This window comes from Portunus trituberculatus, chromosome 34 (genome assembly GCF_017591435.1).
Source record: "Portunus trituberculatus isolate SZX2019 chromosome 34, ASM1759143v1, whole genome shotgun sequence".
Classification (NCBI taxonomy): domain Eukaryota; kingdom Metazoa; phylum Arthropoda; class Malacostraca; order Decapoda; family Portunidae; genus Portunus; species Portunus trituberculatus.
Window position 1 is genome coordinate 9,213,044 of NC_059288.1, and position 15,000 is coordinate 9,228,043.

General features: G+C 43.1%; 2 protein-coding genes across 2 annotated transcripts in view; both read left to right on the forward strand.

Annotated features, from left to right (window-relative positions):
* Nucleotides 1-278: 278 nt before the first annotated feature.
* LOC123512755 lies at nucleotides 279-9,812 on the forward strand. The gene is made up of 7 exons (XM_045269329.1): nucleotides 279-293; nucleotides 535-794; nucleotides 2,197-2,441; nucleotides 4,258-4,262; nucleotides 4,532-4,588; nucleotides 8,238-8,539; nucleotides 9,361-9,812. Exons 2-7 carry the CDS (start codon nucleotides 535-537, stop codon nucleotides 9,581-9,583), a joined length of 1,092 nt encoding a protein of 363 aa, XP_045125264.1. The 5' UTR covers nucleotides 279-293; the 3' UTR covers nucleotides 9,584-9,812.
* Nucleotides 9,813-12,013: 2,201 nt separating this feature from the next.
* The window catches only part of LOC123512879, a 5,124-nt gene continuing 2,137 nt past the window's right edge, over nucleotides 12,014-15,000 (forward strand). Inside the window, exons 1-2 of the mRNA XM_045269542.1 lie at nucleotides 12,014-12,064; nucleotides 14,527-14,828. Of these exons, the coding sequence (XP_045125477.1) occupies nucleotides 14,527-14,828 (302 nt within the window). The 5' untranslated portion in view covers nucleotides 12,014-12,064. The remainder of the gene's footprint in view (nucleotides 12,065-14,526; nucleotides 14,829-15,000) is intronic.

The following is a 15,000-nucleotide window of genomic DNA, read 5'->3' on the forward strand; positions in this document are numbered from 1 at the left end:
AAAAACAAAAAAACACCAACAAATAAAAAAAAACGAAAAAACAGGAGAAAAAAATGAAAATTGAAATACACACAAACTTATAAAAGAACACTACTGGGGAAGGAGGAGGGAGGAAGAGTGTGGGGGGGGCGTGGTACTGGAGGAGGGGGCGGTGGTGCTGGGGAGTATATTGTGGGGAGAGATGGGAGGGTGGGGTAGTGGTGGGGGTGGGTTATCTAAGGACCTGGTGAAATATAAAGGACTGATGCAAACAGTAAGAGTGTTAGTTTGCATCGAGGTGCTGGACAGGCAGGGTGTGTGTGTGTGTGTGTGTGTGTGTGTGTGTGTGTGTGTGTGTGTGTGTGTGTGTGTGTGTGTGTGTGTGTGTGTGTGTGTGTGTGTGTGTGTGTGTGTGTGTGTGTGTGAGAGAGAGAGAGAGAGAGAGAGAGAGAGAGATTGTGTGTTTATTTTTCTACGACTATGCAGTTCTAATATTATTCCCTCTCTCTCTCTCTCTCTCTCTCTCTCTCTCTCTCACCATCACCACCACAACAGATGCACCTCTTCACCACCATCACCATCACCATCACCTTGCTATGCTTCACTGCTCTCCTCACCACCACCACCGCCGCCACCACCACCACTACTGACGAAGGGAGGGCAGCGCGGTTCCTGGGTCTCATCACCACGACGCGGGTCACACAGCTGGCCACCACCACCATCACCGCCCTCTCCACCTGTTTCACGGCAGCCACCAATGCGCCGGTGTGTCTGGGGCGGCGGCGGCGGCTGGCGGTGAAGACTTTAGCAAGCATGTAAGGAAGGAAAGGGAAATGAAGGGAAGAGAAGGGAAGTGAAGGGAAGGAACGGGTAAAGTAGTGTCTTCATCCCTTCAGTACTGGGACACATTTTTACCTTGAGATTTGTGTACGATTAGACCATTTTATTGACATTAGGAAGCGCCTATGGAGGTCAGAAGGTTAATGGCCACAGGCTTCACTATTTTAATCCCACACATGAGTTTCTGAAGCTGTATAAATCACCAAATAGCAACCATACATTTTCACCTTGAGATATGTGTACGATTAGACCATTTTCTTGACATTAGGAAGGGTCTATGGAAGTCAGACAATTAATGGCCACAGTTTTCACTATTTTAATCCCTTACATAAGTTTCTGAAGCTGTTTAAATCACCAAATAGTAAGCAAAATGAATATAGAAACGTGTCATGCTACTGAAGGGGTTAAGGAATATTACTTTCGTATGGGCGCTGGGCAATGACAACACAAAGAACACAAAGACACAATGTGGTGATGTTTTCCAAGGCAGGTTAGCCCCTTCAGTACTGTTACGCATTTTTTACCACGAGTTTTGGGTGTGATTAGACGATTTTATTTACAGTAGCAAGGTTCTATAGAGGTCAGAAGGTTGATGGTTCAGAATCTTCACTATTTTGAAGCTGGATAAAATCGCCTAATAGCAACTTGAATGATATGGAACTGAAGAGGTTAAAAAGGGCTATTCAGATTTGTGTGTGTCTCGTAGCCGTTCCCCTTGCCAGAGTTCAAGTCACAGAAGCAGGCACAGAAGGGATCAGTGATTGAGAGTACTGGTTGACTATTGCATCAGAGAGGTGGACATAGTGGTGAGAGAAATTAGAGTGTTTTGTGTGTGTGTTTGAAGCCGCGAGAGGAAGGGAGGCATGTAGTTAGCAAGATGAGAAGAACATTTAGCGTGAAAGTAGCGCTATAAAGGTATACATACAATACAACACTGCAGCGGTGAGAGAGAGGCTGAAGACTGTCCGTTTAAGTTGACAAGATGAAACTATTTTGCTTTCACTTCATCAGCAGTGAAGAACAGTGGAATTAATCAACTAAAACGCTTCTTTGGTACTTGTTTTAAGGGACATTTTAACCCCTTCAGCACTGGAACACATTTTTACCTTGAGAATTGTGTACCATTAGACCATTTTATTGACATGAGAAAGAATCTATGGAGGACAGAAGATTAATAGCCAGTCTTCACTAATTTAACCCCCACAAATAAGTTTCTGAAGCAGGCAAAAATCACCAAATAGTAAGCAGAATGAGTATGGAAACCCGTGATAGTACTGAACGAGTTAAACATCTATAAAAAAAAGGAAAAAAGAAAAACTAACCTAACCTAACCTAACCTAACCTAACCTAACGTAACTTAACCCAACCAATCTATAGAGGCAGAGACGAGGCAAGCGAGACACCAGGATTATTTGGAAGCCTGGTAGAGGATGAAGGAGCGACGCCACAAGAGGAGGAGGAGGAGGAGGAGGAGAGCAGGAGGGAAGGAAGACTAAGATTCACCATATGGAAATCAAGCTTCACCACATTGACAGTCACCAGCACGTCAGCTCTCTCCGGCACGACCATCACCGCCTCTGCTCTCTGTGTCACGCCGGGATTCTCTAGCACCTGTTTCCTGGGCTAGAGAGAGAGAGAGAGAGAGAGAGAGAGAGAGAGAGAGAGAGAGAGAGAGAGAGAGAGAGAGAGAGAGAGAGAGAGGATGATAGTAAAATATAGACCGGTAATGCATAAAAAGTAAGAGAATTGGAAGTAAGAGAGAGAGAGAGAGAGAGAGAGAGAGAGAGAGAGAGATTCTAAAACTTTATCCTCTTTCCAATATTCCCGTTTTCTTTGCAATGATGTAGAAATGTAACTCTCTCTCTCTCTCTCTCTCTCTCTCTCTCTCTCTCTCTCTCTACGCAATTTCCCTTATTTTTCGTGCATTACCTGTGTATATTCTTTCTTTCTTTCTAAATTTCACTACCATCCTCTCTCTCTCTCTCTCTCTCTCTCTCTCTCTCTCTCTCTCTCTCATCTCTCTCAGTACTTTCGGTAAGTCTCGTGTATGTACTGTATTCCCCGCTGGTCTGTACAGGAAGTATATAAACTCTACTGAGCATTTTTACCGTGTCACTCTCACCCTCAACCTCAACAACAACAACAACAACAACAACAACAACAACAACAACAACAATAATAATAATAATAAGATGATGATGATGATGGACAAGATGATGAAGACGAAAAAAAAAAGATGAAGAAGAGGAAGAAAAAGAAGAAGAAGAAGAAGAAGAAGAAGAAGAGTCACTATGCATTTTTTTGTGTTTCAGAGAGAGAGAGAGAGAGAGAGAGAGAGAGAGAGAGAGAGAGAGAGAGAGAGACTCCTATCAAATTACCACAAAAAAAACACTCTTGAAAACCCCAAACACCACTAAACTAAACTATCTCTAGAACCATAAAAACACCCTTAAACACCCCAATAACTTCTACTAAACACCTCTAAAGTACCAATAGAACCAGGAAAACACCCTTGAAAACCCCAAACACCACTAAACTATGTCTAGAACCATGAAAACCCCAATAACTTCCACTAAACACCATTAAACTATCTGTAGAACCATAAAAACACCTTAAACACCCCAAAAACCTCCACTAAACACCATTAAACTATCTCTAGAACCATAAAAACACCCTTGGAAACCTCAATAACTTCCATTAAACACCATTATACTATCTCTAGAACCATGAAAATCCCAGTATCTTGCCAAGCAGCTTCTTCACTGTTAACACGACAAGACACTGAATCTAATCGCACTCTCAAACAGTTCTGTGCTCCACCTCCTCCTCTGTCTCAAAAGTGTTTATTTAGATTTACACGAGTTTTTTTTTTTTAAGTGTTTTTACGATTCTAAAGGCAGTGACAAGATTTCCACACTACTAATTTGATAAGCACTTTTGAAAATCCCGCTAATCATGTCTGCGGCCTTGGAAAATAGTCGTATTGAGAGAATACAGCGTTTTTTAAGGTGTTTTTACGGTTCTATAGCAGAGTAACATTTCTACACTGGTAACTGGAGAAGCACTCTTGAAAAACTCGCTTATCATCTTTGTGGCTTTTAAAAAATAGTCGTGGTGAGAGTGCAAAGCGTTTTTTTTTAATGATTTTATATTTCTAGAGGCAGAGTGACAAAATTTGTACACTATTAACTGGAGAAGCACTCTTGAAAACCCCGCTAATCATCTCTGTGGCCTTTGAAAATAGTCGTGGTGAGAGAGCAAATACGGACGTTAAGGAATGGAGCCTTCTTCCTGTCGACTAGGCCAGGCTTCGTTTGAGTGACACGCAGCTCGGTAATAAATCTTAAACCCGTCTCGTGTAAGCCTTAACGAGGAAAAACTAAGAAAAAAACCTTCACAGCTTTCCTCATTTGTCTCTCATCACCTGTCACATTGTAGATACAGTATTTTCACCATTAATGTACTTCCCAGACGCTAAACGCGGCTGTATTGTTCGCTATAACCATTAATTCAAGGCTAAATGAAAGCAAACCACGTAATAGTGAGAAATAAATGGGTTAACGATGTTTTCTTTGGTGCATTACACAGTACACCTTTCCTTTAGCCCGCGGCGGTGGATGATTGACTGTTGAGGTATGGAGGTGGTGGTGGTGGTGGTGGTGGTGGTGATGGTATATAAGGCAGAGGCGAGGTGGTGTGGTCGCCTCATCAGCTATTATTCAAGGTTAGTGACTCCATCGTCTGCAGGAAGTGGATAAACGTGCTTCAGGTTTGGTTAGCGTTAAGTTAGGTTAGGTTAGGTTAAGGTTATAGGTTGGATGTGGTTAGGTATGTTGTTGTATGTGTGGTAAGGTTTAGTTAAAGAGTCTCCCAAAAGTCCAAAAACATCATTCAAAACTGGAGGGCAGGTGTCTTTAAACCTCCCTCGTGAAAGAGCTCAGGTCACAGGAAGGAAGACACACACACAGAAGTAGACAGAGAGTTCCTTTCAGTACTGGGATGTATTTTTACCTTGAAATCTGGGTATGAATAGACGGTATTCTTGACATTAGAAAAGGTCTAGGGATGTCAGAAGCTTAATGGCCTTAGCCTTCACTGTTTTAATCCCCACATAAGTTTCTGAAGCTGTAAAAAATCACCAAGTAGTAAGCAGAATTAATATGAAAGCACGTCATGGGATACAGTTAAGATCAGAGGAGCAGTGAGTGTGAAGGAGGAAGAAAACAAGAGGAGATGCAACTTTGCGGTGATAAAAAAGGCAGGAGAGGGTCAGGTGGCCTCGGGGATGTAAAGTTCCAGGAAAGCCGTGCGTGCATATATAAAGAGGCAAACACTTTTCGCTTGTGTGTGTTGTACTCCTCCTCCCGTTAAGGTTGGTACTGCTCTTTTTCCTCCTCCTTTTCCTCCTGTTCCTCCCGTAGAAGCGAGCGACGCGAGGTGAGCCGGTACGAGATTGTCAAGATATTACAAGCTGAGGAATAACAGAGTTCGGTATTTCCTCACTGTGACCTGAACGCACTGAAGAGGGAGGTGTCAGGACATTTACCTCATTTTCTTTAGCTAACTCTCGAGTCTCACGGGCCTGCTTGGGAACTAGCACCGAAGTGGGTCGTTTTGTTTAGTCCTTTCAGTTTCCCTTGGCCAGATTTACCCTCTTACATATAAAAAGAAGACTACAAGGGTTGGTGCAGGACGCTGTTAGGCCTACACGTGGCAGTCCCTGTATGACAAGCGCTTGTGTCTCTTTCCGTCTATCAATCAACAGTCATGAATTTACCTGATCTTCTTTTCAAAGCTCCGTAGCGACTCACGACTTAACCTGCTCGGGAACTGGCATCCTTTTTTTATGCAAGAGGGAAAATCACCCAAGGGCAACAACAACAAAAGAAAAAAAAAAAAGGTCCACTTGAAATGACAGTTCCCTTAAAGATTGGTGAAGAATTAGCCACAAATAAGGGATAAATGTCTTGAAACCTCCCTCTTGAATGAAGTCAGTTCGTAGGGAAGATGGAAATACAGAAGCAGGCAGGGAGTTCCAGAGTTTTACCAGTGAAAGTTATGAATGATTGAGAGTGTTGGTTAACTCTTGCATTAGTTAGTTGGACAGAATAGGAGTGAGAGGAAGAAGGAAGCCTTGTGTAGCGAGACCGCAGGAGGATGGGAGGCATGTAGTTAGCAAAATCGGTAGAGCAGTTACCATGAAAATAGCGATAAAAAAGATAGCAAGAGAGATAACATTTCGACGGTAAGAAAGAGGCTGAAAACAGTCAATCAGAGGAGGGCAGTTGAGTTGATGAGACGATAAAGTGGCGAGCGTGGGATCGGGCAGACGTCTATACGTAGGTTCGAATCCCACCACCCGCCGTCTTGAAACTTTGTCATTTGTCGAGTGGTTTAAAGTTAGCTACATGTCACAGTGGTACCCAGGTTGCTTTACACCAAAGATGCGTTTGGGTGGTGATATGGGCCCTAATATGCTCATCAATATAAATAAAATTGCCTACGTCGCTAATGGGTGGAAGCTGAACATCACTTCCATACTCTTCAAGTAGACCTAAAGGCGCTATAGGCCATAACATAAAAAAAAAAAAAAAAAAAAAATTTAAGTGGGTCTCTTCTTAGTTCAGTGGGTTTTGTTGATCATGGCCAGATTTCCACTTTATTGAGTTCATTTCACTCACTTTATTTCAAGAACCAAAATTCTTTCCATCTCTTCTCTTAAATCTAACTTTGTCAAGCTTAACCCCTTCAGTACTGAGAAGCAGTTTTACCTCGAGTTTTTGAGTGTCACTAGACGATTTTATTTACATCAGGAAGTGTCTATGGCAGTTAAATGGCCAGAGTCTTTACATTTTAAACCCTACAAATATTTCTGAAGCTGTATAAATTCACTAAAAAGTAACCAGAATAATGAAAACGCGTCCTGGTACCTTCATTACCGGGACACATTTTTATCTTCAGTTTTTTGAGTGTCATTACACGATTTTATTGACATTGGGAAGGGTTTATGGCGGTCAGAAGATTAATGGCCACTGTCCTTACTATTCTAATCCCCCACGTGTGTTTCTGAAGCTGTATAGAATCGCTAACGAGTACCTAGAATGAAAAACGCGTCCTGCTACTGAAGAGACTAAAAACCATATACTTCTCGTGATGCTCTGAATACTGACAGTGAGAATTCTGATCATGTCCTCTTTATCATGGGAATATTACAGTTGTTCTAATTTCTCTCCCTCTTAATAAGTTTTTCTCTCTTTTATTCTGTTTTTATTTATTTATCTCAAGGGGAAGTTTTATTTATTTTTCATTCTGTTTATCTATTTCTTCTAGTCCACTTGAAGACTTCCACGTCACAACGCGAAGAACTTGTTTTAAGATGAATGACAATGAACTGAGGAGAAAATTAAGGAGGAAGAGGAGGAGGAGGAGGAGGAGGAGGAGGAGGAGGAGGAGGAGGAGGAGGAGGGAGATATAAAAATAGATAAATAAACAAGAGATACAAGAATGGAGGTACGTTTTTTCCGTACGAGAACAAGAAGGACAGACGGAATGATGACAGGAAAGAGGAAGAAATGAAAAAAAAAAAGGAAAAAGTAACTTAATCATAGTGAGGAAAGGACGCCAAAGGGACCACACTATCAAGTGCTATTACTACTACTACTACTACTACTACTACTACTGTTGCTGCTCCTGCTGCTATTACTACTACTACTACTACCACTACTACTACTACTGTTGCTGATCCTGCTGCTATTACTACTACTACTACTACTGCCACTACTAATACTACTACTGCTGTTCCTGCTACTACTACTACTACTACTACCACTACTACTACCACTACTGCTACCACCACCACCACCACCACCACCACCACCACACTCACTGCCACCACCACCACCATTACTACCACTGCCACCACCACTGCCACCACCACCACCATTAAACCACTACCACCACCACCACCACCACCACCACCACTGCTGCTGTCCTGCCACCACCACCACCACCACCACCACCACCACCACCACTCTGCCATCCTGCCACCACCACCACCACTCACTGCCACTGGCACCACCACCACCACCACCACCACCACCACCACCACTGCACAACAACCACCACCACCACCACCACCACCACCACCACCACCACCACCACCACCACCACCACCATTACTCTGCACTCCTGCCACCACCACTGCTGCTGCCACTACTACTACTACTACTACCACCACTACTACTACTACTACCACTACTACTACTACTACTACCACCACCACTACTACTACTACTACTACTACTACTACCACTATCACTGCTACTACTACCACCCCTCCCACCACCACCACCACCACAACCACCACAACCGCCACTACCACTACTACCACCACAAATCTCTCTTCCCCCTCCCTCCAGATGGCGCCAGCGGGCACTAAGACACTACTGGTGATAACAGTGGCGTTGGTGATGCTATGGACTCACGTCGCTGCTGTCACCACCACCTCCAACCCCTCCACCCCCTCCACCATCGCCACACCGTCAGAGGAGCGTGTGGGGGAGCAGAGAAGGGCGGAGAGACTGCTTGCTTTCTACACGACCACCTCAGTGAAGCTTCTGGCCACGACAACCATCAGTGTGCCCTTCACTTGCCTCTCCACTAACCCTGGCTCCGAACCTTGTAATGGCCGGAGGAAGAGAGCCCTGTGGAATGACATGGCGTGAGTTTACTGTGTGTGTGTGTGTGTGTGTGTGTGTGTGTGTGTGTGTGTGTGTGTGTGTGTGTAATTCACTGTTTGATCTGCTGCAGTCTCTGACAAGACAGCCAGACGTTACCCTACGGAACGAGCTCAGAGCTCATTATTTCCGATCTTGGGATAGGCCTGAGACCAGGCACACACCACACACCGGGACAACAAGGCCACAACTTCTCGATTTACATCCCGTACCTACTCACTGCTAGGTGAACAGGGGCTACACGTCAAAGGAGACGCACCCAAATATCTCCACCCGGCCGGGGAATCGAACCCCGGTCCTCTGGCTTGTGAAGCCAGCGCTCTAACCACTCTCTCTCTCTCTCTCTCTCTCTCTCTCTCTCTGTGTGTGTGTGTGTGTGTGTGTGTGTGTGTGTGTGTGTGTGAGTGTGTGAGAACATAAGAACACAAGAAAAGAGGGAAGCTGCAAGAGGCCGCCAGACCCACTTGAGGCAGTCCCAGTGTGTTTAAGCTATCTAATTCCATCTATCATGCCATCCATGAACTTATCTAACCTTCTTTTAAAGCTCCCTAATGACTCAGCCCTGACCACATGACCACTGAGACCGTTCCACTCATCAACCACTCTGTTTGAAAACCAGTTTCTTCACATTTCTCTCCTGAACCTCAATTTTTCAAGTTTAATCCCATCATTTCTGGTTCTGTTCCCCCTAGTTATCCTAAGAACTTCGCTCATGTCCCCTTTGTTAAAACCCTTACACCACTTCAATACTTCTATAACCACCACCACCACCACTACCCTATCCTGTCCACCTTCTCTTCCACAGAATTCTGCAGGATATGTCTGGCGTTGAGCTGGTGGATGGGAGCGAGGGAGACGAGAGCGAGGTGAAGGAGGAAGGTGGAGAGAGGGAGGGCAGGAGGCTAACTATCTGGTCCACTGTGCAATCCACTCTCACGCTCACCTCCACCTCCTACCTCGCCGGCACCACCATCAGCGCCACCGCCTTCTGCCTCACTGCCGGAATCGCCGAAAGCTGTTTTGGTTAATTATGTTGCTAGTCTCCTCTTCTTCTTCCTTCCCCTTCTTCTTCCTTTGTCTTGTTCTTCTTTAGTTTCTTCTATGCTGTCCTATCCTCGTTATTGCTTTTAGGTTTATTTCTTTTCCTTCTTCTTCTTCCTTCGTCATTATCTTTTTCTCGTTCTTCTTCAATTTCTTTTTTAATCTCTTGTTTTCCTATCCTCTTTAATGGGGTTAGCTTATTTTTGTCTTCTTTTCTTCTTCGTTGTCATTTTCCTCTCTTCCTCCTCCTCTTCCTCCTTTCTTCCTATCTTCACTATGTTTAAATTCCTTGTTTGTTTTGTTTTCATTATTTCTTCCTTTTTTTCTTTCCTCTTCAGTTTATTTATTTATTTATTTATTTATTCTCTTTCTCCCTCCCGCTTTTGTTCCTCCTCCTCCTCCTCCTCCTCTTCCTCCTATTCTTCCTCTTCCTCCTCTTCTTCCTCTTCCTCCTCTTCGCTTTTCACTTCACATTTTGTCCTGTTCATTGTTGTTGTTATTGTTTGTTCTTTTAATCAACGTTTATTTATTTGTTTGATCGCATTTAATGATGATGATGATGATGATGATGATGATGATGATGATGAAGAAGGGTAAAGTTTCCTCGTCACCAAAAAAAAAAGGAAACAATAAAAACAAACACATAACAAACAAGTAAACAAAACAATACAACAATGAACATAGGGGGCTGAATCTCTCTCTCTCTCTCTCTCTCTCTCTCTCTCTCTCTGTAGGACACCACGGTAACGACCACTACCACCACCACCACCACCACACCTGGTCACCCCACCCTCCCCCCTTACCTGTTAAACACAACTTGGATTCTCTTATTCAGTGTAGATAATAATAATAATAATAATAATAATAATAATAATAATAATAATAATAATGTCACAGGTATTTTTATTTCGTTTTTCCTTTTGGTTGTATGAGAGAGAGAGAGAGAGAGAGAGAGAGAGAGAGAGAGAGAGAGAGAGAGAGAGAGAGAGAGAGAGAGAGAGACTATTAGATTACCATGAAAACCCTAATAACCTACATTAGACAGTATTAAACTACCACTAGAACCTTGAAAACTACCACTAGAACCTTGAAAACTACCACTAGAACCTTGAAAGCTACTACTAGAACCTTGAACACTACTAGAACCTTGAACACACCCTTCAAAACCCCGATAATTTGCGAAACAGCTCCTTCATTGTAATCAAGACAGGGCACTAAAACAACGGCTCACATTCTTAAACACTGCATTTCACCTCCACTATTTCAAAATGCTTTATTCATACGGACACAGAGTTTTTTTAAGCTATCTTTTTATAGAGGCAATGACAAGATTTCTACATTATTAACTGGAGAAACACTTGGAAACGGCGCTAATCATCTCTGTGGCCTTGGAAAATAGTCGTGGAGAGACAGAAGAGCGATTTTAAAATGTTTTTACAGTTTTAGAGGTAGAGTGACATTTCTTCACTATTAACTGGAGAAACACTCTTGGAAACCCCGCTAATCATCTCTGTGGCCTTGGAAAATACTTGTGGTGAGAGAGCAAAGCGTTTCTGAATACGGATGTTAAGGAATAGAACCCTCTTCCTATCCACTAAGGCACGCTCCGTTTGAATGAGAGATCTTCCTATGAAATCTTAAACACAGTGTCGTGTCAACCTATCGAGGAAAACTAGAAAAATAACCTTCACAACTTTCCTTTTTACTTCTCTTCACCTTTATTACATTACAGATACATTATTTTCACCTTAACTATACTTCTGATACGCTAAACACGGCTGTATTGTACGCTATAACAATTAATTAACTCTTAATTCAAAACAAGCCACGTAATAGTGAGAGAAAATGGGTTAAGGCCGTTTTCTATGAAGCGTTATATGGTAGACCTTTCCTTTAGCCCGCGGCGCTTGTATGGTTGGCTGTAGAGGTTGTTAGGTTGTTAGGTCCCAACCGTATCTTAAAAAACTAAGTGGTAGGGAGCCAACATCAACAACATAGTCGGCAAGGCGACACGAACGCAGCCCTACAAGCAGAGCGGACTTGACAGAAAGGCGGCAGAACAGCAACTGATTTATTAACAAATGGTAACCCTGGCATTGGCTCGCTATGCTGACGTCTCACTAAGTGACGTCAGTAGGCTGACGTGTCATCCTTTATATTATCAAAGAAATAAGCTATATAAACAAAGAAATAATGGATGTAACATGCAAAATATATATAGATTACAAAATCAATACAAACCTCACATTTAGCAACTAACAAACACATCTTAGAAATAGAATAATCCAGTACCCCACACCATACATTTTAGGACAAGTAAATATAAGTGTTTGAGATCCAACAGAGGTGGTGGTGGTGGTGGTGATGAAGGTATATAAGGCAGATGCAAGGTGGTGTGGGCGTCTCATCAGCAATTATACAAGGTTAGTGAGTCCACCGTCTGCAGGAAGTGGATAAATGTGCTCCAGGTTTGTATTCTCCTCCCGTTAAGGTTGTTGGTACTCGTTTTTCCTCCTGTTCCTCCCGAGCGACGCGAGATGAGCCGGTACGAGATTGTCAAGATATTACGAGCTGAGGAATAAGAGACTTCGGTATTTCCTCACTGTGACCTGAACGCAGTGAAGAGGGAGGTGTCAAGACATTTATCCCATTCTCTTTGGCTAACTCTCGAGTCTCACGGGCCTGCTTGAGAAGTGGCATTGAAGTGGGTCGTTTTGTTTAGTCCTCTCAGTTTCCCTTGGCCAGATTTCCCCTCTTACATAAAATAAAACGATAAAAAGGGTTGGTCTAGGACGCTCTTAGGTCTACACGTGCTAGTCCTGTGCGACAAATGCCTTTATACCTCTTTCCACCTGTCAATCAACATACTGACTTTACCTAATCTTTTCAAAGCTCCGTAGTAGAGGGGGAGGAGGAGGACTACAAAAGAAGGAAAAACAGCAGCAGACCTACTGGCCTTTACTAGGCTGTTTGTGGTCTACTCAATCTAAAGTAATGACAGAGGAAAAGGATAGTAAAGTCGAAGGCTCCTCCCCACCCACCACTCTCCACCCACAGGCCGGTAGGAAATAAAGAAAAAAACATACAACATGGAAAAATTGCATGGAAATTTTGATAAGGAACGAGAAAAGAGTTATGTGTCACTATCACTGCAACTAAAAGTGTCGGGAAAGAGTCCCTACCACCGCCACCCACTGCCAGCCAGCCAACTCCCCCACATTAGATATTTACTTCTATTTAAGCGAACGTCTAGGACATACGGTAATATCGAAGCTGTGGAATACTGTAGAGATATTTGTCCAATCTACTGTTGAAGGCTAAAACTGTTTCGCAGAGGGAAGAGAATTCCAAACATTAACACTGCGATTAAAAGAAAAATATTTTGCTTCATTTCATGAGAATCTTTAACCAATTACTTTGAGGCTGTTCTCTCTTCTTGTTAAAACTGAGCGGTCAGCTGTACAGTAATCATCCACATTAATGTTGTTGAATCCTTTGAATATTTTTAGAAACTTCCATTAGATCTCCTGACATTCTACGTTTTGAGAGACTAAAAAAATGAAGTTGCTTGAGTCTCTCTTCATAAGGTCTGTTTGTCAGCCTAGGAATCATTTTCGTCACTGCATTGAACTCTTTCCAGCTTTTCGATGTCTTTCTTGTAATAGTGACCGGTAAACGAGGTGGGATATGACGAACGAATTATGAATTTTAATATTACTTTTTATTTGTTAAAAGAAAAAAAAAAAAAAAACATGTGCAATAAAGCCTATAAGTTTGTTGGCTGTCTTGACTACCTGTGAGCAGTGCTGGCCGGGTTTCAAATCGCTCGTTAAGACTCCAAGATCTTTTTCTTTATTTACTGCAGAAAGCTGTCGCCCATTCATCAAATATTGCTTTTACGACAGATTCTGTCAAGTTCTAATTTGTCTGCATAATTTTGGTTGACATATATTTTTAGTAGAAATGCTTCTTTCGAGAAAGGTTTTCTTTAATCTTATCATTCCACCACTTTGGTTTATTATTCGTCGCAGATCGTCTGTTTCGAAGTGGAACGCATAATTCTATGGCGTTATTTAGTTCAGCAGTGAAGAGTTTCCACGACTTCTCAATAATTGTTGCCAACATAGTTTCTTTGCAGTCTGCATTGCTTCAAAGTGAACGGAGGCTAGAGACGTTCGCTTTCTGGTAGTCCAGTACTTTTTCCTTGCTGTCTTGCGGTGAAGTTGCTTTAATAACAATGCTGAATGTGATGATTCGATGATCACTAGTATTAAATGCTGGGCCAACACTGACATCATTAACTAGATTTTCAGTTGTTGACAGAAGATCTAAAATATCATTATTGCGTGTTGGTCTGTTGACATGTTGAAACAAACCACTCACAAGCAAACTGCAGGACAGCTCCCTTCCTGTATGCGCGGTAAGTGAATCACCCCATCTCGCTATTGGCAAGTTGAAGTCACCCATGATAACGGTCTCGTAGCGATCACTTGTTTCAAAGATTAGTGCCAATAGGTCGTAGTCGATGGCTGCGGCCTGGCCAGGGGGTCTACAGATTAAGCCAACTTTTACTTAACTAGATAATTTTTTTATTTCAATAAAGCCTACAGTATGTCTACGCTACTGATGATCTCTGCTTTCACTAGAATTGGGTAAAGAGAATTACTAGTAGTAGTAGTACTATTACTACTACTATTACTACTACTACTACTACTGCTACTACTACTACTACTACTGCTACTACTATTACTACTACTACGACTACTACGACTATTACTACTGCTACTATTACTACTACTACTACTGCTGCTACTATTACTACTACTACTACTAATGCTGCTGCTGCTGCTGCTACTACTACAACAACTACTACTACTACTACTACCACCACCACAAATCTCTCACAAATCTCTCTTCCCCCACCCCCCAGATGGCGCCAGCGGGCACTAAGACACTGCTGGTGATAACAGTGGCGTTGGTGATGCTATGGACTCACGTCGCTGCTGTCACCACCACCTCCAACCCCTCCACCCCCTCCACCATCGCCACACCGTCAGAGGAGCGTGTGGGGGAGCAGAGAAGGGCGGAGAGACTGCTTGCTTTCTACACGACCACCTCAGTGAAGCTTCTGGCCACGACAACCATCAGTGTGCCCTTCACTTGCCTCTCCACTAACCCTGGCTCCGAACCTTGTAATGGCCGGAGGAAGAGAGCCCTGTGGAATGACATGGAGTGAGTTTACTGTGTGTGTGTGTGTGTGTGTGTGTGTGTGTGTGTGTAATTCACCACCACCACGGTCGTCTGCTAGTCACCCAGCCAGCCTTCTCCATTACGGAGCGAGCTCAGAGCTCATAGACCGATCTTCGGGTAGGACTGAAACCACAACACACTCCACACATTGGAA